This window comes from Phyllobates terribilis, unplaced genomic scaffold (assembly GCF_046119375.1).
Source record: "Phyllobates terribilis strain yellow unplaced genomic scaffold, ASM4611937v1 Scaffold_7__3_contigs__length_470593459, whole genome shotgun sequence".
In the NCBI taxonomy this organism is placed as follows: Eukaryota; Metazoa; Chordata; class Amphibia; order Anura; family Dendrobatidae; genus Phyllobates; species Phyllobates terribilis.
Genome location: NW_027362767.1, coordinates 430,297,356 through 430,321,883, shown reverse-complemented (window position 1 = coordinate 430,321,883; position 24,528 = coordinate 430,297,356). Strand labels below are relative to the sequence as shown.

General features: G+C 43.7%; 1 protein-coding gene across 2 annotated transcripts in view; it reads right to left on the bottom strand.

Moving 5' to 3' along the window:
• Positions 1-24,528, bottom strand: part of GABBR1 (gamma-aminobutyric acid type B receptor subunit 1) — a 109,299-nt gene that overhangs the window by 11,822 nt on the left and 72,949 nt on the right. For both annotated transcript variants that reach the window (XM_073642025.1, XM_073642026.1), the window contains 3 exons: positions 21,141-21,291; positions 20,016-20,148; positions 19,175-19,291 (listed from right to left, as the gene is read on the bottom strand). In XM_073642025.1, the coding sequence (XP_073498126.1) occupies positions 19,175-19,291; positions 20,016-20,148; positions 21,141-21,291 (401 nt within the window). The remainder of the gene's footprint in view (positions 1-19,174; positions 19,292-20,015; positions 20,149-21,140; positions 21,292-24,528) is intronic.

Sequence of the window (24,528 nt, the reverse complement as noted above, 5' to 3'; positions counted from 1 at the left end):
GGTCTGTGTTAACCTCCAAAATTTTGTACAGTTTCTGAAAAACTGGAATATTCCCGACATATTTGGGCCAGTCTTCATGTATGAGCGCTTTAGGCATTTAGCCTGAGATCGTATTTAGGGTGTCTCCGGCAGGGGCGGACATACCATTAGTGCAACCTTTGCAGCCAGATAAGGGCCCAAGAGGTGCTGGGTTCAGGGTGCTGCAGTTGGCTCGGTCCTGTGTGCCACGTGTATGGGATATATTTTGCGAGATAGTGTAGGAGGCGATAATGGCCAGCCCCATAGATTAAGGCACACTTGTGCCCTGACAGACTTGCCTACAGCATCCTCCACCGGAACCTCCAATGACAGGTTCAGAATATTTAAGGGATCACGTTTAAATCCACACGGATCCCTGTACAGGCTTCTCTGGAGCACCGCACCTGCCGAGACCTTAATCTATGGGGCTGGCCATTATCGCCTCCTACACTATCTCGCAAAATATATCCCATACACATGGCACACAGGACCGAGCCAACTGCAGCACGGCACCAGACCATATTTTTCTGTCCGCCACTTATAATTTCCCAGCAGACGCGGTCCTTGGCTCCAGGACACCCTGAACCCAGCACTTTTCTAACTGACGGGCATACTCCATCCGTGTCTAGACCCAGACACCTCCTACCAGATTGGTTTCCTTATCTAAGAATTGCCCCTCACTTCTTCTTGACTGGTAATTCTTCTCCCTTTTTTTCCCGGATGCGTCTATCCACTTGCGACATTGTGATCAAGGCCACAGTGTTGGCCGAAACGTCCACTAGTCGCCTCAAGCATCACCCTTTTAATAGTAATGGTCTTTCCATATGGGACAAAGGCTTCTCTATGGCTTGGGTGCGATTGCAACTCCTCACCTATTATAATTACGCCCCTGCTAGTTTGTATAGCAGTGAAGGACGGTGTACACATGTATACAACCAGGTGGTACACTAGTTATTGCATAGTATATACTTATTAAAGGGGTCGGGGGTTTACATTTTGTAAGACTACATTACTATAGAAGTCTGGACTGTAGTGTGTGATGACGGGGTCATATGTATTACTTGTGCTCATATTCCAATATTTGTGGACTTTTCCATTTAATTGAACACAGCATGAGGACAAAACTTCCACAAGATGTCAACCTTAATGGAGGGGTGGAGGGGCTCAGAATCACTTTCACTGTTAGGCCCTAGAAACCTCATTCTGCTGCTGCTTAACCTTGTTGTTCATGGCAACCAATCAGACATCAGCTTTCATTTTGGAAACCACTCTAGAGAAATGAAAGCTGTGCTGTGATTGGTTGCTATGGGTAACAAGTCCAGTTTCTGAGGCCTACTAAAAAGTATTAAGCCTGCTGTATAGTCCATATAATTGTATATAATTTAATGAATAAACTTTATCAGCATAAAACATGAAAACCCTAATATACAGAAATGTGGAACATCTTGTCCGTAATGTATTTTTTGTATAATTGGAAGTTGCACGGATGCATTACCCCGAGCTCAGGCCCCGCAGACAGGAGTTGTATTTTATTCTGGATTATGTGCTGCAGATTACATTCCTCTGAGATTTATCAAGCAGCCCAAAAACATTATCTTAAAGGTGACAACTACAGTGTAATGAAAAAAAGCAAAATCGGAGATTTATGAGCCTATAAGAGCGCGACGCGGCCCGGGATGAAACGCAACAAACTGGGAGCCGCTTACCAAAATACATCAATAACGGCCCAAGACAAAGTGGCCATCGTATGGGAAATGAGGACATTAGTGAGATAAGCCGCTATAAATCACCGCTATCCTAATAACCTAGAATCCTGCGCTCCGGCCTGCAGACATGGCGGCTGCGATAAGGATTTTAAGATTAAGTAGGTTATATACACCGCTCCGAGGCGACATATATAATCTGTAATATTACCGCCATATACGGGTACATTCTTCGGTTACCTGTCTGGTTTATGGATGTACAATCGTTATTACTCAATGTACACTGGACATTGTACAGAATATTAACTCAGTCATGGAGACCTCAATATGTAGATTGTCATTACCAGAGTCAAATTATAGGGTGGGCACAGAGGGTACGTGATGTCCCATTACCATAATTGTCAGAAATTTAGAATTAGGTAACATTTTTGCCAAGAATAAAATTGCATATCCCTAAAAAATGCTTTGTGAATTTAAATCACTTAGGGGGCAGTATTATAGTAGTTATATTCTTGTACATAGGAGCAGTATTATAGTAGTTATATTCTTGTACATAGGGGGCAGTATTAAAGTAGTTATATTCTTGTATATAGCAGTATTATAGTAGTTATATTCTTATACATAGGGGGCAGTATTATAGTAGTTATATTCTTGTACATAGGGGGCAGTATTATAGTAGTTATATTCTTGTACATAGGAGCAGTATTATAGTAGTTATATTCTTGTACATAGGGGCAGTATTATAGTAGTTATATTCTTGTACATAGGGGGCAGAATTAAAGTAGTTATATTCCTGTACATAGGGGCAGTATTATAGTAGTTATATTCTTGTACATAGGGGCAGTATTATAGTAGTTATATTCTTGTACATAGGGGGCAGTATTAAAGTAGTTATATTCTTGTACATAGGGGCAGTATTATAGTAGTTATATTCTTGTACATAGGGGGCAGTATTATAGCAGTTATATTCTTGTACATAGGGGCAGTATTATAGTAGTTATATTCTTGTATATAGGAGCAGTATTATAGTAGTTATATTCTTGTACATTGGGAGCAGTATTATAGTAGTTATATTCTTGTACATAGGGGCAGTATTATAGTAGTTATATTCTTGTACATAGGGGGCAGTATTGTAGTAGTTATATTCTTGTACATAGGGGCAGTATTATAGTAGTTATATTCTTGTACATAGGAGCAGTATTATAGTAGTTATATTCTTGTACATAGGAGCAGTATTATAGTAGTTATATTCTTGTACATAGGGGCAGTATTATGGTAGTTATATTCTTGTACATATGAGCTGTATTATAGTAGTTATATTCTTGTACAGAGGAGACAGTATTATAGTAGTTATATTCTTGTACATAGGGGGCAGTATTATAGTAGTTATATTATTGTACATAGGAGCAGTATTATAGTAGTTATATTCTTGTACATAGGGGCATTATTATAGTAGTTATATTCTTGTATATAGGAGCAGTATTATAGCAGTTATATTCTTGTACAGAGGAGACAGTATTATAGTAGCTATATTCTTGTACATAGGAGGCAGTATTATAGTAGTTATATTATTGTACATAGGAGCAGTATTATAGTAGTTATATTCCTGTACATAGGGGCAGTATTATAGTAGTTATATTCTTGTATATAGGAGCAGTATTATAGTAGTTATATTCTTGTACATAGGGGGCAGTATTATAGTAGTTATATTCTTGTATACAGGGAGCAGTATTATAGTAGTTATATTCTTGTGTATATGGGCAATATTATAGTAGTTATATTCTTGTACAGAGGAGACAGTGTTATAGTAGTTATATTCTTGTACACAGGGAGCAGTATTATAGTAGTTATATTCTTGTACATGGGGGCAGTATTATAGCAGTTATATTCTTGTATATAGGAGCAGTATTATAGTAGTTATATTTTTGTACATAGGAGCAGTATTATAGTAGTTATATTCTTGTACATAGGGGGCAGTATTATAGTAGTTATATTCTTGTACACAGGGAGCAGTATTATAGTAGTTATATTTTGTACATAGGAGCAGTATAATAGTAGTTATATTCTTGTACATAAGGGGCAGTATTATAGTAGTTATGTTCTTGTACATAGGGGCAATATTATAGTAGTTATATTCTTGTACATAGGGGGCAGTATTATAGTACTTATATTCCTGCACATAGGGGGCAGTATTATAGTAGTTATATTCTTGCACATAGGGTCAGTATTATAGTAGTTATATTCTTGTACACAGGGAGCAGTATTATAGTAGTTATATTCTTGTACATAAGGGGCAGTATTATAGCAGTTATATTTTTGTACATAGGAGCAGTATTATAGTAGTTATATTCTTGTACATAACGGAAGTATTATAGCAGTTATATTTTTGTACATAGAGGGCAATATTATAGTAGTTATATTCTTGTAGACAGGGGCAATATTATAGTAGTTATATTTTTGTATATCTTGTATATATTAGCAGTATTATAGAAGTTATATTCTTGTACATAGGGGTAATATTATAGTAGTTATCCTCTTGTATATAGGGGCAGTATTATAGTAGTTATATTCTTATACATAGGAGCAGTATTATAGTAATTATATTCTTGTACACAGGGGGCAGTATTATAGTAGTTATATTCTTGTAAATAGGAGCAGTATTATAGTAGTTATGTTCTTGTACTTAGGGGCAGTATTATAGAAGTTATATTCTTGTACATAGGGGCAGTATTATAGTAGTTATATTCTTGTACATAGGAGGCAGTATTATAGTAGTTATATTCTTGTACATAGGGGCAGTATTATAGCAGTTATATTCTTGTCCATAGGGGGCAGTATTATAGTAATTATATTCTTGTACATAGGGAGCAGTATTATAGTAGTTATATTCTTGTACATAGGAGCAGTATTATAGTAGTTATAGTCTTGTACATAGGAGAATTATTATAGTAGTTATATTCTTGTACATAGGGGCAGTATTATAGTAGCTATAGTCTTGTACATAGGAGCAGTATTATAGTAGTGAAACTCTTGTATATAGGGGCAGTATTTTTGTCGTTATATACAATGGGGAAAATAAGTATTTGATCCCTTGCTGTTTTTGTAAGTTTGCCCACTGACAAAGACATGAACAGTCTATAATTTTAAGTGTAGGTTAATTTTAACATTGAGAGATATAATATCCCAAAAAAATCAAGAAAATCACATTGTATAAATTAGATACATTTTTTTGCATTTTGCAGTGAGAAATAAGTATTTGATCCCCTACGTACCATTATGAGTTCTGGCTGCTACAGACCAGTTAGACGCTCCTAATCAACTCATTACCTGCATTAAAGACAGCTGTCTTACATAGTCACCTGTATAAAAGACTCCTGTCCACAGACTCAATTAATCAGTCAGACTCTAACCTCTACAACATGGGCAAGACCAAAGAGCTTTCTAAGGATGTCAGGGACAAGATCATAGACCTGCACAAAGCTGGAATGGCTACAAAACCATAAGTAAGACGCTGGGTGAGAAGGAGACAACTGTTGGTTCAATAGTAAGAAAATGGAAGAAATACAAAATGACTGTCAATCGACATCGATCTGGGGCACCATGCAAAATCTCACCTCGTGGGGTATCCTTGATCATGAGGAAGGTGAGAGATCAGCCTAAAACTACACGGGGGGAACTTGTTAATGATCTCAAGGCAGCTGGGACCACAGTCATCAAGAAAACCATTGGTAACACATTATGCCTTAAGGCTATGTGCCCACGTTGCGGAACTGAAGCATATTTTTTACGCTTCTCCCTGGCGGGAAAAAACAAATGCGGATTTTACATGCGGTTTTCCTGCCAGGTAGAAGCGTTTGTGAGGCGTCTTTGCAGCGTCTTTGCATGCATTTCCGCATGCGGGTTATCAAGCACTTCTCCAAGTGATTTAAGCGTCACTTGGAAAAGTGCTTGACAACTTGTTCACACTTTATAAATCCATGCAACCGGCATGGATTTATATAGTGTGACCAAGTAATAGTTAAAAAAAAAGAATCAGAATGGTAAAAAATAAAAAAATAAAGTTTATACTCACCTTCCGATGCATTCTCTGCCCCGTCCGGAGTCTTGAGCGGCTCACGCTGTTGTGTGCAGGACCTGCGGTGAAGTCATTGAGTCATATGATGGGTCACATGACTCAATGACGTGGCAGGTCCTTCACAACAAGCGCGATGGAGGGAAAACATCAGAAGATAAGTATAAACTTTATTTTTTCTTTTTTTTACAGGTTCTTTGGTACCCAGGTCTGGATGAGAGTCTCCTCTCCTCCAGACTTGGGTACCATCCGCACATTGATTCCGCATGCGGAAACGCAAAATTAATGAACATGCTGCGGATTTTTGACCGCAGCATTTACGCTATGGAAAAATCCGCAGCATGGGCATTGACATTGCGGAATGCCATTGGGGACCATGGGGAGCGGATATACATGCGTTTTACAAGCGTTTACCCTGCGGAAATTCCACAGCATATACGCTTGTAATACGCAACGTGGGCACACAGCCTAAAGGTTTAAAATCCTGCAGTGCCCGCAAGGTCACCCTACTGAAGAAGGCACATGTGCAGGCCCTTCTGAAGTTTGCCAATGAACACCTGGATGATTCTGTGAGTTATTGGGAGAAGGTGCTGTGGTCAGATGAGACGAAAATTAAGCTCTTTGGCATTAACTCAACTCGCCGTGTTTGGAGGAAGAAAAAGGATGAGTACAACCCTAAGAACATCGTCCCAACCGTGAAGCATGGTGGTGGAAACATTATACTTTGGGGGTGCTTTTCTGCAAAGAGAACATGACGACTGTGATTTTCTTGATTTTTTTGGATATTATATCTCTCAATGTTAAAATTAGCCTACCCTTAAAATTATAGACTGTTCATGTCTTTGTTAGTGGGCAAACTTACAAAAACAGCAAGGGAACAAATACTTATTTCCCCCACTGTACTTGTAAATAGGAACAGTATTATGGTAGTTATATTCTTATATATAGGGGGCAGTATTATAGTAGTTATATTCTTGTACATAGGAGCAGTATTATAGTAGTTATATTCTTGTATATAGAGGGCAGTATTATAGTAGTTATATTCTTGTACATAGGAGCAGTATTATAGTTTTATTCTTGTATATAGGGAGCAGTATTATAGTTGTTATATTCTTGTACATAGGGGGCAGTATTATAGTAGTCATATTCTTGTACATAGGGGCAGTATTATAGTAGATATATTCTTGTACATAGGGGGCAGTATTATAGTAGTTATATTCCTGTATATAGGGGGCAGTATTATAGTAGTTATATTCTTGTGCATAGGGGGCAGTATTATAGTAGTTATATTCTTGTACATAGGAGCAGTATTATAGTAGTTATATTCTTGTATATAGAGGGCAGTATTATAGTAGTTATATTCTTGTACATAGGAGGCAGTATTATAGTAGTTATATTCTTGTACATAGGAGGCAGTATTATAGTAGTTATATTCTTGTACATAGGGACAGTATTATAGTAGTCATATTCATGCACATAGGAGCAGTATTATAGTAGTTATATTCTTGTATATAGGGGGCAGTATTATAGTAGTTATATTCTTGTACATAGGGGCAGTATTATAGTAGTTATATTCTTGTACATAGGGGGCAGTATTATAGTAGTTATATTCTTGTACATAGGAGCAGTATTATAGTAGTTATATTCTTGTATATAGGGGGCAGTATTATAGTAGTTATATTCTTGTACATAGGGGCAGTATTATAGTAGTTATATTCTTGTACATAGGGGGCAGTATTATAGTAGTTATATTCTTGTACATAGGGGGCAGTATTATAGTAGTTATATTCTTGTACATAGGAGCAGTATTATAGTAGTTATATTCTTGTACATAGGGGGCAGTATTTTAGTAGTTATATTCTTGTACATAGGAGGCAGTATTATAGTAGTTATATTCTTGTACATAGGGACAGTATTATAGTAGTCATATTCATGTACATAGGAGCAGTATTATAGTAGTTGTATTCTTGTACATAGGAGCAGTATTATAGTAGTTGTATTCTTGTACATAGGAGCAGTATTATAATAGTTATATTCTTGTACATACGAGCAGTATTATAGTAGTTATATTCTTATACATGGGGGGCAGTATTATAGTAGTTATATTCCTGTATATAGGGGGCAGTATTATAGTAGTTATATTCTTGTACATAGGAGCAGTATTATAATAGTTATATTCTTGTACATAGGGGCAGTATTATAGTAGATATATTCTTGTACATAGGGGCAGTATTATAGTAGTTATATTCCTGTATATAGGGGGCAGTATTATAGTAGTTATATTCTTGTACATAGGAGCAGTATTATAATAGTTATATTCTTGTACATAGGGGCAGTATTATAGTAGATATATTCTTGTACATAGGGGGCAGTATTATAGTAGTTATATTCCTGTATATAGGGGGCAGTATTATAGTAGTTATATTCTTGTACATAGGGGGCAGTATTATAGTAGTTATATTCTTGTACATAGGAGCAGTATTATAGTAGTTATATTCTTGTATATAGGGGGCAGTATTATAGTAGTTATATTCTTGTACATAGGGGCAGTATTATAGTAGTTATATTCTTGTACATAGGGGGCAGTATTATAGTAGTTATATTCTTGTACATAGGGGGCAGTATTATAGTAGTTATATTCTTGTACATAGGAGCAGTATTATAGTAGTTATATTCTTGTACATAGGGGGCAGTATTTTAGTAGTTATATTCTTGTACATAGGGGCAGTATTATAGTAGTTATATTCTTGTACATAGGGGCAGTATTATAGTAGTTATATTCTTGTACATAGGGGGCAGTATTATAGTAGTTATATTCTTGTACATAGGGGGCAGTATTATAGTAGTTATATTCTTGTACATAGGAGCAGTATTATAGTAGTTATATTCTTGTACATAGGGGGCAGAATTATAGTAGTTATATTCTTGTACATAGTGGCAGTATTATAGTAGGTATATTCCTGTGAATAGGGCAGTATTATAGCAGTTATATTCTTGTACATAGGGAGCAGTATTATAGTAGTTATATTCTTGTACATAGGGGGCAGTATTATAGTAGTTATATTCTTGTACATAGGGAGCAGTATTATAGTAGTTATATTCTTGTACATAGGGGGCAGTATTATAGTAGTTATATTCTTGTACATAGGAGCAGTATTATTATAGTTATATTCTTGTACATAGGGGGCAGTATTATAGTAGTTATATTCTTGTACATAGGGGGCAGTATTATAGTAGTTATATTCTTGTACATAGGAGCAGTATTATAGTAGTTATATTCTTGTACATAGGAGCAGTATTATTATAGTTATATTCTTGTACATAGGGGCAGTATTATAGTAGTTATATTCTTGTACATAGAGGGCAGTATTATAGTAGTTATATTCTTGTACATAGGGGCAGCATTATAGTAGTTATATTCTTGTACATAGAGGGCAGTATTATAGTAGTTATATTCTTGTACATAGGAGCAGTATTATAGTAGTTATATTCTTGTACATAGGAGCAGTATTATAGTAGTTATATTCTTGTACATAGGGGGCAGTATTATAGTAGTTATATTCTTGTACATAGGGGGCAGTATTACAGTAATTATATTATTGTACATAGGGGGCAGTATTATATTAGTTATATTCTTGTACATAGGGGCAGTATTATAGTAGTTATATTCGTGTACATAGGAGCAGTATTATAGTAGTTATATTCTTGTACATAGGGGGCAGTATTATAGTAGTTATATTCTTGTATATAGGAGCAGTATTATAGTAGTTATATTCTTGGGTATAGGGGGCAGTATTATAGTAGTTGTATTCTTGTACATAGGGGGCAGTATTATAGCAGTTATATTCGTGTACATAGGAGCAGTATTATAGTAGTTATATTCTTGTACATAGGAGCAGTATTATAGTAGTTATATTCTTGTATATAGGAGCAGTATTATAGTAGTTATATTCTTGTACATAGGGGGCAGTATTACAGTAATTATATTATTGTATATAGGGGCAGTATTATAGTATATTTTTGTACATAGGGGGCAGTATTATAGTAGTTATATTCTTGTACATAGTGGGCAGTATTATAGTAGTTATATTCTTGTACATAGGAGCAGTATTATAGTAGTTATATTCTTGTACATAGGGGGCAGTATTACAGTAGTTATATTCTTGTACATAGGGAGCAGTATTATAGTAGTTACATTCTTGTACATAGTGGCAGTATTATAGTAGTTATATTCTTGTACATAGGGAGCAGTATTATAGTAGTTATATTCTTGTACATAGGGGGCAGTATTACAGTAATTATATTATTGTATATAGGGGCAGTATTATAGTATATTCTTGTACATAGGGGGCAGTATTATAGTAGTTAGATTCTTGTACATAGTGGGCAGTATTATAGTAGTTATATTCTTGTACATAGGAGCAGTATTATAGTAGTTATATTCTTGTACATAGGGGGCAGTATTATAGTAGTTATATTCTTGTACATAGGGGCAGTATTATAGTAGTTATATTCTTGTACATAGAGGCAGTATTATAGTAGTTATATTCTTGTACATAGGGAGCAGTATTATAGTAGTTATATTCTTGTACATAGGGGCAGTATTATAGTAGTTATATTCTTGTACATAGGAGCAGTATTATAGTAGTTATATTCTTGTATATAGGAGCAGTATTATAGTAGTTATATTCTTGTACATAGGGGGCAGTATTACAGTAATTATATTATTGTATATAGGGGCAGTATTATAATAGTTATATTCTTTTACATGGCTGTGATAGCAGCATTATAATAGTTACTAGTGGTAAAGAAGAAATATTCATTTCAGTTTCGAAGGAAAATGGCAAGGTTTTGAGTAATATGTTTAAAGCAGATACGATTTTCTTCCCCCACATTATTGGCAGCTCATAAAAATTTAATTACCTAGCAGGGGGCGCCACTGAGGAGATATTTCGCTTGCGCTAGAGAGAATAGAAAATCTGTGCAGCACAGTGTGGCAGAAGTGGATAAGAAAACAACTGCGGTATATTTACTGCACCCACAGTTGGGATTGAAGTTGCACTTTAATAATGATTTAAAGGGACAGGCGCGCACTCTATAACAATTAAGACGCTGATTATCAGTAATTGGTTGTCAGGGTTTTTTCCCACTGTGCCAAAATATATCAATCGTAAAGATTGCGGCAGATGCCGCAGCACAAAAGGATTCAATAGAAACCAACAGCTCAGCAAGTGTTTCATAGATGGGTAATAATAGCCCAGGATCCTAGCGCAGTAGCCGCCCCCCCCCCCACCACCCCACAATCCGCTCCAAGGCGGAGGCAGCAGATCGTTACCGCGGCTGAATCTATCACCAGAGGGATGGAAGAGATTGGACAGAGATAAGAGAAGATGGAGACACATGAGGCCCCTGACTGTACAGTATGACCAGAGGGGACAGACACAAGATCTGATGATGCCAGCGTACCAGACGCCGTGTGCCGCAACCAGCTGTTATTTGTCAGACTCCATCCCTGAGAACCGTTCTTCTATATTAAGTCTGATCACCGTCATTTCCTCCGCCATCCATCCTCATGATGAGGTGCGACGCTAATGATCCTCAATCTATACGTGTGATCATGGGGATGTGGAGGGGGCCGGCGTGCAGGGGAGGGGGGGGATGCAGATGCACGTGTGAAGCTCCTGCATTGCGTTGCTGTCTGTTACCATGGAAACACGATGCAAAAGAAAAATATAGCTCGTTGCCAACCAGCAGCCCCCTCCCCAAGTGCTTCTCAATTTGTCTCAGTAGTCTGATTCCTCCTGTCATCCTCATCTCGCCATGCCTGTCAGTACCACCAAGATCCAAGAGAAGAGACAGAGAGGACGGCATTTAAAGCGGACCCGTCACCGCGCCAGAAGCGACCAGTTTCTATTCTTACTTTATTCCCGCTGCTCCCCTGAGTATTTTGTTTTTTTCCTTTTCTAAATCCGCCATACAGTTCCAGAGATACGGGCCTTTTCATTTAGTGCCAGTCTTTCGGAATTGGGCGTGGCTAGCGGGGTAATTATGCAAGACACACCTCCAGGGAATCGTGTCAGCCACGCCCCTCTAATAAACACTAGAAAAAATTGGCACTAAATAGAAAGGCCTACATCTCTGGAACCGGATGGCGGATTAAAAAAACAAAAAAATAAATAAAAAACGCCAAGTCAGGGGAATAAATTAAGGGCAAAAACTGCCCACTTTAGATGTGGTGACAGCTCTTCTTTAAAGGGCAACTTCAATGATTTTTTTCCAATTATCTAGGAGAAAATAATGGCGTTCTCATTAAGTTTTCTTTCTAGATATGGACGTTCCTCAGGAGACGCGAGTTTGCTCAGGCACTTATGGCTCCCCAGTAATTCCTTAGGCTCGGATTCTCTCTTTCTTAAAGGTAAACTGTCATCATCTATCCTAATTGGCCCCCCAAAGTGCCAATTACAGGATTAAAATAGTTTCCCCCTCTCTGGGTTACATGACATATTTATTACAGATTAAGTCCTTAGAAACATAAGAAGCTCAGGTCCTTAGGAGTCCGGGGAGAGGATGGCCAGACGTGAATGTGATGGCTCTTTGGGGGCCATTTACTGCGTGTAATTGCTCCTGATACAAGAAGATTTTAAGCCATAATTGTGGGTCGGTGTTGCACCGGTCGATGCTACGATACTAGACTTTAGCAAAAAAGATTTGTGCTGCTTTAGTCCGGTGTCCAGTCCGGTCCTCCGTGACAGCTAGTCCTGTGCAGTCTTCACATATGGAGCTGTCATCCTGGGTGCCTCTTACATTTACTTGGCCCTTCGTCGTCAATAAGATGTACGTCATGACAGCGCGTGACACCTATACATTCACAAGAGACCACGTCCAAATCCCGGGTGTGAAAATAAAACCAAATTTATTCCGCCATACACAAAAGTGACAACGTTTCGACCTTTAGAAGGTGTTTATCAAGTGCTTGATAAAGTCCGTTTACAGGTCAAAACTTTGTCACTTTTGTGTATGGCGGAATAAATTTGGTTTTATTTTCACACCCGGGATTTGGACGTGATCTCTTGTGAATGTACTGGTCTATCATCAAGTGGGCTCCTTGGAGCTTCTGACCTGGCGTTCTTATAGAGTGCTGCCGACTGACTTTTTTCCTTAGACCTAGTGGCTAGGAAAAAGTGCAAGAGGTGCCCAGGATGCACCTCTGGAGAAATTCACCTCTGGAGAAATGGCCATGGAGGAATGAAGAATGACCTGGTTCAGATCGGCTGCCATGGAGGACAAGACTATAGGCCGGAACAAGGCATCTCAAATCTTTTTTGCACAACTCTGTATGACACCGATATAAATCTATAGGACTTCTACGCACCGCCGCCACGTGCCTCAAACTTCATGGATTTTTTAATTAATTCTCATAATTAGTTCTCTCTCATACCGCAGGATGAATGCTGTGGGCTATCATGTGGGCGCTCCAACATCAAAGCACCTTTGTGGTCTATGACCTAGCCGGAGTAAAAACATACACAAAAATATGGAAGACGAGCACAAGAAATGTTCTACTCCACATCTCTGTCCCGCCCTCAGGAATGATGCCATAGCGGGGGAAGCTGCCCACCTTTTGGGTGGGATTTATACAAACCCTACTCTTTTTTGGACTAGGAAATGCCTTACTTTGCCGGGATATTTTTTTCGAAAATTGAGGACAGTCCAGTCTAATTTAGGACTGTTGGTAATTATGTATGTGGATGACTGGTGGAAGGACCTTAAAGGAACCCATGATCCCTACCTTTTAGTGCTAAAACTGCTGATAAGGGAATTGAGCTCCTCTAAATATAGGGAGAAATCAGATTGCGCTAGTGAAAACCATTGCACGGAGTAGCAGGGGCGCAAAGGTAGAAGTCTCATCTGCGTGGTGGTCCCTGTGGGGGCCTAATACCCTTTTGTTAAATAAGAAGACATTAGTATTATACCTGGCACGTGGTAGGTCATCTTGGAAGTTTTGCAGTGGGGCCGAGAGCTTCAAGTTACCCCTCTGCGGATATCCACCATAGCAGCAAGTCCCAGAACTGTGAGAAGCAATGACCACGAGATTTGCTCTGGATCAACACCAGTGCAGCTGATAGAAACCTGACAGCCGTTCATCTCTGCCATTTTATAATCCCCCCTCTAATGTTATTCTCCCTTCTGACCCAAGGCGTTCATCGTCCAATCTGTAAACCTACACCCCCGCACCCGACTCAATCTTCATTTCATCAGGATCCGCTGACATGGTCCACTCCACTGATTCACCACAGGAGATGCCTCGCTGGAGACACGGCCGCTTTCCTCTGCCTTCTCTCTGTAATGAGAGGGGGCGGCTGCTTCATCTTCTAATATTATTATGATTGTTATTAAGTCCCTTTATGTCTGTAGGGCAGACAGTCCCGTGCAGAGGATTTATGGGCTCTGGATCACTGGAGCTTACAATTGAAGTCTCTCACATCGGCGCTTTGGAAAGACAATTTATATGAAGTCAATTAGCTTCTCAGGATTTTTTTTGGGCATGTGTGGAGGAAACCCTCTGGGACATCCCGTACCGACGCAATAAGAACATACAATATATTATAATGTGCAAATACCCTGGATTCAAAACTGGAAAGAACGAGGGTGATGCAAAAGCCAATGACGCTGCATTACCTACTGCAGTGTAATCATGGACACCAGGAGGCCGGCTACTAAACTAGTGACCACCCAGCTGGGGTCTTCCCAAAGCCAAAGGACACTCGGAAAATAGGAGTTAAGCAAGTCTGGGCACCAATCTACCAAATACCAAGGAATATGGCGCCAAACTATTGACATCAAGGAAATAGATGTTAAGTCTCTGGTTTAAAAGTCAATTTACTGGTGGGCAAAGGTCTGTGTCAACCAGTGGCCATGCATCTAAACTACTGGACATAAAAAAGAAAAATGAGACCCCAGAGAATGTTGCACTAAATCAATAGATCCTAAACCAGAGAACGCCAAAATCAGGGCCATCCAACCAGTGGACACAAGGGAAATGGATACCAGTAAATTGGACACAATCGTTGGATCAGTAGTCAATAAACCACTGGGCACCATGGACTGAGGAACTGAACCGTAATCTGGGTCACCAATCCAGTGAACACAAGGGAACGGTGTTTCAAACCAGTGGACACCAGTAAATGTGGCATTAACATCACCAGATCCAGCACCAAAAACTTAGGGAACTAGACATCTGGACAAAAAAATCTGAGCCACCAAACCAGTAGATATAAGAGAATGAGGCACCAAACCAGTAGATATAAGAGAATGAGGCACCAAACCAGTAGATATAAGAGAATGAGGCATCAAACCAGTAGATATAAGAGAATGAGGCATCAAACCAGTAGATATAAGAGAATGAGGCATCAAACCAGTAAATATAAGAGAATGAGGCACCAAAGCAGTAGATATAAGAGAATGAGGCATCAAACCAGTAGATATAAGAGAATGAGGCACCAAACCAGTAGATATAAGAGAATGAGGCATCAAACCAGTAGATATAAGAGAATGAGGCATCAAACCAGTAGATATAAGAGAATGAGCCACCAAACCAGTAGATATAAGAGAATGAGGCACCAAACCAGTAGATATAAGAGAATGAGGCACCAAACCAGTAGATATAAGAGAATGAGGCACCAAACCAGTAGATATAAGAGAATGAGGTACCAAACCAGTAGATATAAGAGAATGAGGCATCAAACCAGTAGATATAAGAGAATGAGGCACCAAACCAGTAGATATAAGAGAATGAGGCATCAAACCAGTAGATATAAGAGAATGAGGCACCAAACCAGTAGATATAAGAGAATGAGGCACCAAACCAGTAGATATAAGAGAATGAGGCACCAAACCAGTAGATATAAGAGAATGAGGCACAAAACCAGTAGATATAAGAGAATGAGGCACCAAACCAGTAGATATAAGAGAATGAGGCACCAAACCAGTAGATATAAGAGAATGAGGCACCAAACCAGTAGATATAAGAGAATGAGGCACCAAACCAGTGGATACCAGTAAAAGAGACACTAGATCACTGGACACTACACCACTGAGCACAAAGGATTTATAAACCTAGACAATTGGACACAGGAATTTGGGCAGCTAAACCACTAGACATAAGTAAAGGCACCAAACTATGGAACAACATGGACTAAGGAAATAGACAAGTAAATAATGGGTAACCAAACTGTCCACTAAATGGGGCATTAAATCACCTGAATCCTAAACCACTGGGAACCAGGGCCTGAGAAAGCAGATAAGAGTACAATAATATCAGAGCCAATAAATCAGTGGGCACAAGAGATTGAGTCATTAAACCATTTGAAACCAGTAAGTGAGACACTAATTCACAAGATCAGTAGATATTAAACCACTGAGCACCACCAAGGATTGAGGAACTAGACAAGAGGACACCATAATCTGAGCGACCAAACCAGTGAACACAGGGGAATGAAGGAAAAAAAACAAGTTTAGCACCAATGCACCAATGAAGCACCAAATCCAGTCACAGGGTGCTTAATGACTTGTTCTTAAACCACTGGGCACCAAGAACTTAAGGAACCAGGCAACTGTACCCTAGAAAATGGACCACCAAATTGGCGGACACCAGTAAATGTGACACTGGATCATTAAATCCCAATCGATTGGGAACAAAGAAGTTAGGGAACTAGACATCTGGTCGCCAGAATATGGGCCACCAAACCCATGGACATAAGGGAATGAGGCACCAAACTGTTGAACACCGGTAAATGGGACACTAAATCATTGGACATTAAACCATTGGGCACCAAGAAATTAATGAACTCGACAACTTGACACCTGAATTTTGGCAACCAAACTATGAGACACAAGTGAAGAGGCAAAAAACATTGGACACCATGGACAGAAGAACTAGACAAGTAAACACCAGAATTCCCAAAATCCATTCTAAACTAGTAGACAACTAGACATTAGACTCTGTGAGACCAAACCAGTGGACACAAGGAAATGAAGCACCACATCACCTCGCACCACATACTGAGGAAACAGACAAGCAGGCACCAGAATCTGAGCCACAAACCTGCTGGAGAACAGTAAATGGGACACTTTATCACTACATCCCAAACCCCTGGGCACCAGGGACTGAGAAACTAAACAAGTAGACACCAGATTCTGGGCCACCAAATCAGTGAACACAAGGAAGTGAATCACTAAATCATTGGACACCAGTAAAATGGACAACAGATCAGTAGACATTAAACCACTGGGCACCAAAGACTGGGGAACTAGCCAACTGGACACCAGAATCCAGGCCACCAAACCAGTGTACACGGAGAAATGAGGCACCAATAGTTGGACAACAGTAGGTGGGACAGCAGATCCTAAACCACTGAGCACCATGGACTGAGGATTGAGCCAACTGGACACCAAAATTTGGGCAATCCAACCAATAGACATAAGGAAATGAGGCACCAATCCAACCATGGACTGAGGAACTAGACAAGTAAATACAAGAACCTGGGCTACCGAACTGGTGGACACCATTAAATGGGACATTAAATCAACAGATCCTAAACCACAGGATGATAGGGACTGAGAAAGGAAGTAAGTGGACTACTGAATTTGGGTCACCAAACCAGTGGACATAAGAAAATGAGACACCAAACTGTTAGACACCAGTAAATGGGACACTAGATCATTGGACACTAAACACCAATAAAATAAGGAACCAGGCAACTGGATATTAGAATTTGGGCACCCAAACTACAAGACATAAGGGAATGAGGCGCCAAAACACTGGACACCATGAACTGACAAACCAGACAACTCGGCACCAGAATATGGTCCACCATACTAGTGGACACAAGGGAATGAGGTACCAAACCACTGGACACCACAGAATGATTGGGGACTGATTCTTCAGCACATCAGGGACTGTGGAACTAACCACGCAACACAAGGCACCAGTTTAACGAGACTAGAAATCTCCTGGACTAGAGCTATGGTCGTACGGCGGGCTCATATGTCTTCTGCCGGCAATGTCCCCTAACCTCGTTCTCCCCTTCTCACATCCCAGTTATGGTCCCGCCGCTCCCCACAGACCTATAGTATTATTATTATTATATATCGGAAGCGATGCATTATCTCATTAATAAGTAAACATTCGTCTCATCTTTGATCTAACGAGCTGAATCCTTGCCAAAAACAATATATATATTTATATATTAATAGAAATGTGAAGTTCTCCAGAGAATACTGAGATTCCTACAAGGCAATTGTATAAATAAATTGTCGGCTTCACTCGTCCTCAACCGCAAACAAACCATTAACCTGCAGGACTCGAGACGGGATCAGAACGGGCCGGGAACCAGCAGATTTACGAGAGTCCTGTCCCCGTCATGGCCTCTGGTGGACCCATGTCTTGGACTCCTGACTCACATGGACCCGATGGTCTTATATTAGGATGGAGGCCACCATCATGTTTTTTCGCCTCAGTGGACGGTGTACGTTATTCACACCGTGCCCCAACCGAGCGCGTCTGGCGTATGATATACACTGGCAATAACACTATAGAGACCACCGCCGACATAAGGCCAGGTTAATTCTCCACACAGGCCGCACATAATAAAATAATGACATCCCCACAGTCACACGTCTTTCTGCCAGCCGTGAAATTACATCAATTTTCCATGTATTTAGCATAATTACCAGCAAGCCCATCATTAAAAAAAAAAACCTTCATGCAATTAAAATTAGCCTACGCGTCAACCTTCATGTGTATCACTAGTTATTGCACATATTAAATACATCCAGGTAGTGTGAGGCACCTCAGCAAGAAAAAAACGTGAAAAACTGCATGCTAACAACATAAAGTCACCAAAAAAAATACACAAAACCACCCCCCTGCATTCCTGGCTCACAAGGTATTCTGTATTCAGATGTAAGAAACATAACTAAGAAATATCAAGGCAACATCGCCACCTAGTGGCCAAATTCTTATGAAATTCTCAATTCATTTTTCAGTTTTTTTTAACCATGAATGCAATAAAACAGACTTTTATAGAACACAAGCAGGAGTGTAACTACAGTGAGCGCAGGGGTTGAGGTAGCACTGGACCCTGAGGTCTAGGAGAGCACAAAAGGTCCATTTTGGCCCATATGAGAAAACCAATACAATATTGACTTGTATGATACGTATGCTCTGCGTGGACCTGCGCTTTGGCTCTATCAATACTATTAAAGACCGGTGATGATTGGTGCCCTGTTGGAGATTGGCCCACAAGCTTTAGGTTAAGCCACCGCCCGGCCCCGGCGGCCCTTGCAGATGATTACATACTGTTAGGTATTGTCTCCTTACCTTCCTCCTCTCCTTTTTGTCGTCCTTTTTGGTGAATGCTGTATGGATCCACCAGATCTTGGTGAACATGCTGCCGTACGCCAGGCTGAATCCAAGACCAAGGAGCCAGAGACGGGCCTGAGGGGAACAGAAGAAGATAGCGGAGGTGAAGGAGGCAACCGAAGGAGATTTCAGCTATCTCTGTTGTTTGCAACCTGCAGCTGTACGTCTACTACAACTTCGAGCATGCCTTGACCTCCATTAAAGGGGCATTGCCATCTCCAATATCCTATCCCAATATGTAGTAGGTGCAATAATAATAATAATAGCAAATACCGTCAATTAGAAATGTAAAATAGTTCTACTGATTAGCTATGTCGCTTACCCCATGTGCAGGGCATTGCGATAGCTTAGGTATCCATGGTTCCGACCACTTAACAACTAACTGTCACTATTTGAATGGGCGTAACCATGGATACCTAAGCTACTGCAATGCCCTGTACATAGGGTAAGCGACATAGCTAATCAGAAGAACTATACTACATTTCTAATTGGAGGCATTTGCTAATAATATTATTATTATTATTATTACACCTACTACATACTAATTGTAATTCATTGGGTGGTCCTCTTTTGTGAAGGGTTTAAAAACGACACTCAAAAATTAGTGCCCCCTGCTGTTACATGTTGTCACAGTCCGTCACCCTAACCTCCATCCTACTGTATGTCTTGTAGGAGACGATGGCGGCCTTATCCTCCTCTTGCCAAAGCTCCCGGCAATAGTAGGTGAGCGGTGCCCCTTCCACGTGAGCCCCCAGCCGCTGATCTCCCTCTCCTCATCACATTCATTGTATCCCCTTACCTGGCACACCAGGGGGAAATGCCACGTCTCGATGTGATGTCCATCGAGACCAAGAGGGAAGACAGCGGCGAGCGCCAGAATGCACCCGGCGGCCGTCACGTCGTTGAGATGGGGCTGCGAGTTCTGGATGTACCTGCAGGGGAGAGACAGACGCCACATGAGATCCCTCAGACCTGTCAATCAAATGCTTTCTGGAGCGTTTCCCCCTTAAGTATATATAAAAAAATCACCAGTGAAATACACGGACGTAGCAGAGCCGAATCTGTCATCTCGCTTTTAAGAAGCAGTCCTATGTAAACAGCTCTGCTACATCTGTCATGTTATTATACTCTTTGCTCAGTTCTACTTGGGGTTTGTTACCCAACTTTCCCAGAGTCCTGAATGGCAAATCTGCACAATTATGCAGCATCTTCTCACCTCATTTGCCTTTTAGGAGGCTGGGAAAGCTGGGTGAGCGTCACCTGGGCAGCCACATTGAGTCACCCAGCTTTCCCAGGAACGCAGGGTGCCCCCTCCACGTGAAAGTAACTGTAATCTCACACGGGATTATCCAGACAGGATGAGATTACAGCTGTTTCCATTCACTGGCAGCAAGAAGAGTTCTGGAAAAATTCTATTAGAAAGTTGCAAAACTTTTCATGATTCAGTTATTAAAGGGGTCGTAGTAAATATAACGTTTATGATCTGTAAATGAATGTATGATCAGTGGGGGTCCGAAAGCTGGAAGACCCGAGAATGGGGGTCCTGAAGTCTTGTATGAATGGAGGCCTGTAAACTGCTCCATTCACTTCTATGGGACCACAGCTCCCACACTCCCAAATACGCACTCTGCGCTATTCACATGGGAGACACAGGACCCTTTTTCTTGTAATTGCTGGGGATCTAAGTGGTCGGACCCCCACTGACCCATTCATCACTAGTGGATAGGTAATAAGTGTTGTTTTGAGGCTTGGAGAGAGGTTTAATGCCCCCATAACAGAGCCAGCGCAAACGAGGAGGAGGAAGACGTGTACAACAGCAGCACAGTGTGGGGGACCACAAGTACCAGCTAGACCTGTTGTGTGACCCTCACTATGGTACGAGCAGGTACTGGTGGGTCAACGTCTCATATTGCGCCCTTCTCACCTCACGTGACTATTGTAGATGTTGAAGGACAGACAGACGAATCCCAAAAGAATACCGAGCCCGGCAAGGACGGAGACAGAAATGAAGAGTTTCTGAGAGACGTATCGGAATGTGATGATCACCTTGGTGTGATCGGCAGGAGGAGAACCACCTGAAGAGGCAGAAAGAGAGGGTGAGAGAAAGAGGAGGCCGGGGAGGGGAGAGAACGTGAGGAGGCCGAGGAGGGGGGAGAATGGGAGGAGGCCGAGGAGGGGGGAGAATGGGAGGAGGCCGAGGAGGGGGGAGAATGGGAGGAGGCCGAGGAGGGGGGAGAACGGGAGGAGGCCGAGGAGGGGGGAGAATGGGAGGAGGCCGAGGAGGGGGGAGAATGGGAGGAGGCCGAGGAGGGGGGAGAATGGGAGGAGGCCGAGGAGGGGGGAGAATGGGAGGAGGCCGAGGAGGGGGGAGAATGGGAGGAGGCCGAGGAGGGGGGGAATGGGAGAAGGCCGGGGAGGAGGGAGAATGGGAGGAGGCCGAGGAGGGGGGGAATGGGAGGAGGCCGAGGAGGGGGGGAATGGGAGGAGGCCGAGGAGGGGGGAGAATGGGAGGAGGCCGAGGAGAGGGGAGAATGGGAGGAGGTCGAGGAGGGGGGAGAATGGGAGGAGGCCGAGGAGGGGGCAGAATGGGAGGAGGCCGAGGAGAGGGGAGAACGGGAGGAGGCCGAGGAGAGGGGAGAACGTGAGGAGGCCGAGGAGGGGGGAGAATGGGAGGAGGGGGGAGAACGGGAGGAGGCCGAGGAGGGGGAGAACGTGAGGAGGCCGAGGAGAGGGGAGAACGTCAGGAGGCCGAGGAGGGGGGAGAACGGGAGGAGGCCGGGGAGGGGGGAGAATGGGAGGAGGCCGAGGAGGGGGGAGAATGGGAGGAGGCCGGGGAGGGGAGAGAATGGGAGGAGGCCGAGGAGGGGGAGAATGGGAGGAGGCCGAGGAGGGGGGAGAATGGGAGGAGGCCGAGGAGAGGGGAGAACGTGAGGAGGCCGAGGAGGGGGAGAATGGGAGGAGGCCGAGGAGGGGGGAGAATGGGAGGAGGCCGAGGAGGGGGCAGAATGGGAGGAGGCCGAGGAGAGGGGAGAATGGGAGGAGGTCGAGGAGGGGGGAGAATGGGAGGAGGCCGAGGAGGGGGGAGAATGGGAGGAGGCCGAGGAGGGGGCAGAATGGGAGGAGGCCGAGGAGGGGGGGAATGGGAGGAGGCCGAGGAGGGGGGGAGAATGGGAGGAGGCCGAGGAGGGGGGGAATGGGAGGAGGCCGGGGAGGAGGGAGAATGGGAGGAGGCCGAGGAGGGGGGAATGGGAGGAGGCCGAGGAGGGGGGGAATGGGAGGAGGCCGAGGAGGGGGGGAATGGGAGGAGGCCGAGGAGGGGGGGAATGGGAGGAGGCCGAGGAGGGGGGAGAATGGGAGGAGGCCGAGGAGGGGGGGAATGGGAGGAGGCCGAGGAGGGGGGGAATGGGAGGAGGCCGGGGAGGAGGGAGAATGGGAGGAGGCCGAGGAGGGGGGGAATGGGAGGAGGCCGAGGAGGGGGGGAATGGGAGGAGGCCGAGGAGGGGGGAGAATGGGAGGAGGCCGAGGAGAGGGGAGAATGGGAGGAGGTCGGGGAGGGGGGAGAATGGGAGGAGGCCGAGGAGGGGGCAGAATGGGAGGAGGCCGAGGAGAGGGGAGAATGGGAGGAGGCCGAGGAGAGGGGAGAACGTGAGGAGGCTGAGGAGGGGGGAGAATGGGAGGAGGCCGAGGAGGGGGGAGAATGGGAGGAGGCCGAGGAGGGGGGAGAACGGGAGGAGGCCGAGGAGGGGGAGAACGTGAGGAGGCCGAGGAGAGGGGAGAACGTCAGGAGGCTGAGGAGGGGGGAGAACGGGAGGAGGCCGGGGAGGGGGGAGAATGGGAGGAGGCCGAGGAGGGGGGAGAATGGGAGGAGGCCGGGGAGGGGAGAGAATGGGAGGAGGCCGAGGAGGGGGAGAATGGGAGGAGGCCGAGGAGGGGGGAGAATGGGAGGAGGCCAAGGAGAGGGGAGAACGTGAGGAGGCCAAGGAGGGGGAGAATGGGAGGAGGCCGAGGAGGGGGGAGAATGGGAGGAGGCCGAGGAGGGGGCAGAATGGGAGGAGGCCGAGGAGAGGGGAGAATGGGAGGAGGTCGAGGAGGGGGGAGAATGGGAGGAGGCCGAGGAGGGGGGAGAATGGGAGGAGGCCGAGGAGGGAGGAGGGGGGAGAATGGGAGGAGGCCGAGGAGGGGGGAGAACGTGAGGAGGTCGAGAATGGGAGGAGGCCGAGGAGGGGGGAGAATGGGAGAAGGCCGGGGAGGAGGGAGAATGGGAGGAGGCCGGGGAGGGGGGGGAATAGGAGGAGGCTGGGGAGGGGGGAGAACGTGAGGAGGCCGAGGAGAGGGGAGAATGGGAGGAGGCCGAGGAGGGGGGGGAATGGGAGGAGGCCGAGGAGGGGGGGGAATGGGAGGAGGCCGGGGAGGGGAGAGAACATGAGGAGGCCGAGGAGGGGGGAGAATGGGAGGAGGCCGAGGAGGGGGGGGGGAATAGGAGGAGGCCGAGGAGGGGGGAGAATGGGAGGAGGCCGAGGAGGGGGGAGAACATGAGAAGGCTGAGGAGGGGGGAGAACGTGAAGAGGTCAGGGAGTGGGGAGAACGTGAGGAGGCCGGGGAGGGGGGAGAACGTGAGGAGGCCGGGGAGGGGGGAGAATGGGAGGAGGCCGAGGAGGGAGGAGAATGGGAGGAGGCCGAGGAGGGGGAGAACGTGAGGAGGTCAGGGAGTCGGGACAACGTGAGAAGGCCGAGGAGGATGGAGAAAGTGAGGAGGCCGAGGAGGGGGAGAATGTGAGGAGGCCGAGGTGGGGGGAGAATAGGAGGAGACTGAGAAGGGAGGAGAATAGTAAGAGGCTGGGGAGGGGGGAGAACGTGAGGAGGGCGAGAACGTGAGGAGGCCGAGGAGGGGGGAGAATGTGAGGAGGTCAGGAAGTGGGGAGAACGTGAGGAGGCCGAGGAGGGGGGAGAACGTGAGGAGGGACCGAAATAATCTCTGCTGATAATATATGTGTAAAAAGTGTGAGAAGGTGAAATGAGAGGGACCAAAATACTCCCAAGTGCTAATGTATGTATGAGAACTGTCAGGAGGAAAAAGAGGGATCAAAAATGAATTCCTGGCGCTAATATACAGAGGAAGGAGGAAAGTAATGGGACACATCTTAGCCATTGAATTCTGGTGTCTCCTTCAGTCCCATTTCCCCCAGTGTATAATCTCCGGTCCCTCGCCCCTGGTATTTAACATCTGACCCCATTACACCCGGTATATAACATCCAGCCCCATTGTCCCCTACTGATATAACCTCCGCCCCCCGTTGTATAACCTCTGGCCC